The following is a 3998-nucleotide window of genomic DNA, read 5'->3' on the forward strand; positions in this document are numbered from 1 at the left end:
CCCCGGTGCTCTTTCCTGCCAAGGCAGGGGGTCGGACTAGATGATCTACCTAGGTCCCTTCCGACTCTAGCTACTATGAAACTACTATGAAACATGTTTTGGAAGGATTGCTGGCAAAATAAATCTTGTGATTTATAGTGAACACTACATTCAGAACAAAAAGATTGGAGAATTTAAAGAGACATGCTTTCTAATGCAAATTTTAAATAAATAATATTCTGAAACCAATCTATCTGTTAAATAAACTATGTATTTATTGTCATTTACTAAACAGAATTGTCTAAAATTAAAGCTTATCTGACCATCATATTTGAGAAGAATCTCCTAAGCAACAACTACAGGGATCAGTCCTTACACTCTGCCATTGGGATTTCTAGATTTAAGTCATCATTGAGTTCATCCCTACAAGGTTGCATGTAGTCCTCTGACATTACACCAGAAATGACACTGATACTGCCATGCCCTTAATTTAAGAGAAAAGGCAAGAAGATATTTGTGAGCAGGAAAGTAAACTGCCACTGGTGGCCAAACAGAACTCGTGTGATCCAGTCTCTCATCCATCCTTTTCCATCTGGCAGCAATGTTTTTTTTCATGTTTGTAACAGAGCATTTTGATATGGAGATAAATGCGATATAAATTTAGCATTAGACTTATTTCCAGGGATAATCAGAAAGAAGGTAGGTCAAGAAAGAGGAAGCCATTATTTCAACACAAGTCTTCAGTTAAAAAGTACATATGGTACGGACAAGATGTACAAAGTATTGTATAATACACTGAATTATGCTTTGTCATTTCCTTTAAAACATCTGTTAATATTAACTACTTTAAAAAATAACTCCCTATCAGAGTTTAAATCCAAGATATCAGCAGAACATATCCAGAATTACTGTAAGAGTGGAGAAGCTACTTACAAAAATTACTGTGATTTTGCTAAATGTCATTCAGGATGTTCATAACAGGCATCAGGCTGCTCATGACCTTCTGTTACTCTTAGGAATACAAAGCATGTCCTAAGGCCCATGGATTGAAGACAATATGAGAGGTAGTCAGGTCTGGATCAGGTGTGCTCTAACTCATGGGTGCAGTTTTGCAACACCATTGCTTCACATGACATGGGCAATCTCTGTGTGTGGCACAGGACAGATTGGGAAGGGGTCAGGCAAGACAGCAGAGCATAGGACAGGGAGCAGAAAGTGCAGCAGGAGCTTGGGCAGGGAGCAAAGGAGGAGCTTGGGCAGGGAGCACAGATTAGGGAGCAGAAAGCGAAGCAGCAGATTGGGCAGAGGAAGAGTGTTGGAGGGCATGGGGCTAATTTGTGGTGAGCCTGCCCAAAAGGTGGGCACCTACTGCTCTAATTCACTCAGAGTGCTAGGAGGATTGGATGAGGGAGGAACTTGAGGGCTTTAATGCGCATTATCTTATTTTAATGTGCATTAAAGCAGCACTTAAAAACCTGTGCTTTTTACTTAATGCAGATTAAAATAGGCTAATGTACATTAAGCACCACTTAAAAACCATGCTCTTTAGTCCATGCACATTAAGCCAGGCTAATGTGCATTTTCCTAGTACCTCACAGGGCTCCTATACACATGCACAGAGCCTGCTCCAATGCACTGGAAATCCAGTATGTTGGAGCAGACTCAATTAATTGAGTTTGTTGGATCCCAGAAATTGACATGCTCCGGCAGCCTTCTTTCTGCCTCATGTGTACCAGCATTGCCACATGTCCCCACAGTGGAAAAATGGCGGTAGGGCGCTTTGAAATAAAACGCAATTGATGAGCTTTTGTTCAAAGCACCCCACTGCCATTTTTTCAGTGCGGTGACACGTGGCAATGCTGATACACATGGCATGTGGGTGCTTTTAGTTAACACAGTTTGCTAATTAAAGCTTCTGGTCCCCTGCCACATCTGAAGAAGGTGGAATAATGCTCCATGTTCCTAGTACCTCACAATGAGGTAGATTTAATGTGCATTAACTAAAGTATTTAATGCACATGTAATTGCACCCTGGCAAGTGCGTGGGAGGGGCTTAGGGAGGAGAGGAGGATGTAGCCCTAGGGGGTCTGTCCTGAGGAGAAGGGGGGCAGGACGCGTGGAAGGAGGGGCTGAAGGAAGACCAAGGGCAGATGAAGAGGGGAGAGCGAAGGGAGGGTTAGCCTCCAGAGAGCCCATCCGGGCAGCAGGGAGGCTGCGGAGGGCGAGGAGCAGGCAGAGGAGGCCGAACGGGCAGCGCGAGAAGCCTCACACCACGTCCGCTCCCCAGGAACAGAGGAGGGGGCGGGGCAGCAGGGCGAGACGCGCCCACTTTGGGCTCGGGGGCGGAGCCGCTCCTCGGGCGGCCTCCGTTCGAGCGTGGGGAAGTTTGCCCCTCGCCGGCGCCTGTAGGGAAGGGGGCGCGGCCTGGGCTCTTCCACGCCTCATTGGCGGAGCGGACCGGCGGGCGCGGGAAGGCTCTGCAGTCTCTAGCGCTCTCCGGCATGTTCTGCGAGCGGGCGGTGGAGCTGGTCCGGGAGCTGCGGCGTGCCACCGATGGCAGCCTGCCCGCCTTCAGCGTGAGCCCCGCCCCGCCCCGCCTCGCCTGTGTCGCGGGGGCGTCGGCCTGCGAGAGGGAGCGGGCGGAACGGCCCTGCTGCCCCCGTAGGCGGCCCCGGCCTAGGTGGCTTCCTCGTGGTCTGTGTTGTCAGGGTTGGCAGTAGTGTGTAGAGCTTAGATGATGGTTGGATGGGGCTGACGCTGCTTCAGGCAGGGGGTTGGATGAGATGCCCTCTGGGGTTACCTTTTAGCCCTACTTCTGAGCATTTCTTAAGCTCCTGCCCCAGACCTCCCTTGCCAGTGTCAGGGTTTTACTTGTTGTCGCTTCTCTCTTTACATAAAAAGAGGCAGGCTGCAGCAACTTAGCATCTTCTAGAGCAGAGTCATACAGAAGTAGGGCTGGAAGGGACATCTGGAGGTCATCTAGCCCAGCTGCCTGCCTGAAGCAGGATCAGCAATGTCCAAACCATCCCATTCAAACCATAATCTAAACTGGACGTAAGACCGTTGTCAGATCTGGCCCAATATAGATCTGACATCCCAACCTGCCACAGGTAAAACAGGGGAGCCACAGCGGCCAACAGCCTGCCTCTACGAAATGTTGTCGGTGTATGCTCAAGAGGTGCTGGGTAGGACCATGCCCCCTGCTGGAGAGGAAGGCAAAAGCCCCACAACCCATACTGCTCTGATCCTGGGGTAAAAATCCTTCCTGCCTCTGAATATGGTGATCAGGCTGTTAGTTTGGCAGTTACAAGTACATGTGGCCTGTGAGTGGTTAAACTTTGTCTTGTGAGGGTTTCTCAGTGTTGCTGCTGCTGAAGATGCTGCATTGTTGTGGCTGTCCCTCCTCCCTCCACAGGCATGGTCCTTTGCCCACTGCCAAATTCTGGCTCTTCAGTCACTGTTGGCTGGATGGTGTAAACCATCCAGCATAACAGTATAGGAAGGGGTGTGCCCAAACATCTGCCTTGCCTGTTTTCTCATCAGGCTTTCAAGATTTTAATCATTTCAGATCATAATGACTTGGGTTATGTCACTTTAAGTCTCCCCGGAGTTGGAGGAGATCAGGACCCTTCTGGAACTGAAGTCTCTTGTTTGTTTGTTTGTTTTTAAGCGTTTTATTTTAGTTTTCAGGTTAACCTGTCTATGAAAGAGCACAGTGGATATAATCTATATGATCAAAACTGCTTTTTATGTCAGAACATCTGCTGATGCCCTGCTTTTTGTGTTGCAGGAGGATGGGATCCGACAAGTTCTCGAGGAGATGAAAGCTTTATATGAACAGAACCAGGCTGATGTGTAAGTGCAGTTGCCTGGGTAGACAGCTGTCTACCCAGAGAAAAAAGGAGATGCAGGCATTTAATGTAGAAATGCCAGAAAAGAGCATCTTTGTTTTGTCATATGCATTAAAGGAGACCTACAGAGGTTATTTGAGTTTGTTCTTCTTTTGTGATTTTTAAATA

General features: G+C 48.0%; 1 protein-coding gene across 2 annotated transcripts in view; it reads left to right on the forward strand.

Moving 5' to 3' along the window:
• Positions 1–2426: 2426 nt before the first annotated feature.
• Positions 2427–3998, forward strand: part of GINS1 (GINS complex subunit 1) — an 8104-nt gene continuing 6532 nt past the window's right edge. Inside the window, exons 1-2 of one of the 2 annotated variants that reach the window (XM_019549023.1) lie at positions 2427–2555; positions 3770–3834. In XM_019549023.1, coding sequence (XP_019404568.1) covers positions 2481–2555; positions 3770–3834 — 140 coding nt within the window. In that variant the 5' untranslated portion in view covers positions 2427–2480. Of the gene's footprint in view, positions 2556–2586; positions 2660–3769; positions 3835–3998 lie in introns of those variants that run through there. The other variant, XM_019549024.1, reaches the window with a different exon arrangement.

Source organism: Crocodylus porosus, unplaced genomic scaffold (genome assembly GCF_001723895.1).
Source record: "Crocodylus porosus isolate Cpor-Errol unplaced genomic scaffold, CroPor_comp1, whole genome shotgun sequence".
Taxonomy (NCBI): domain Eukaryota; kingdom Metazoa; phylum Chordata; order Crocodylia; family Crocodylidae; genus Crocodylus; species Crocodylus porosus.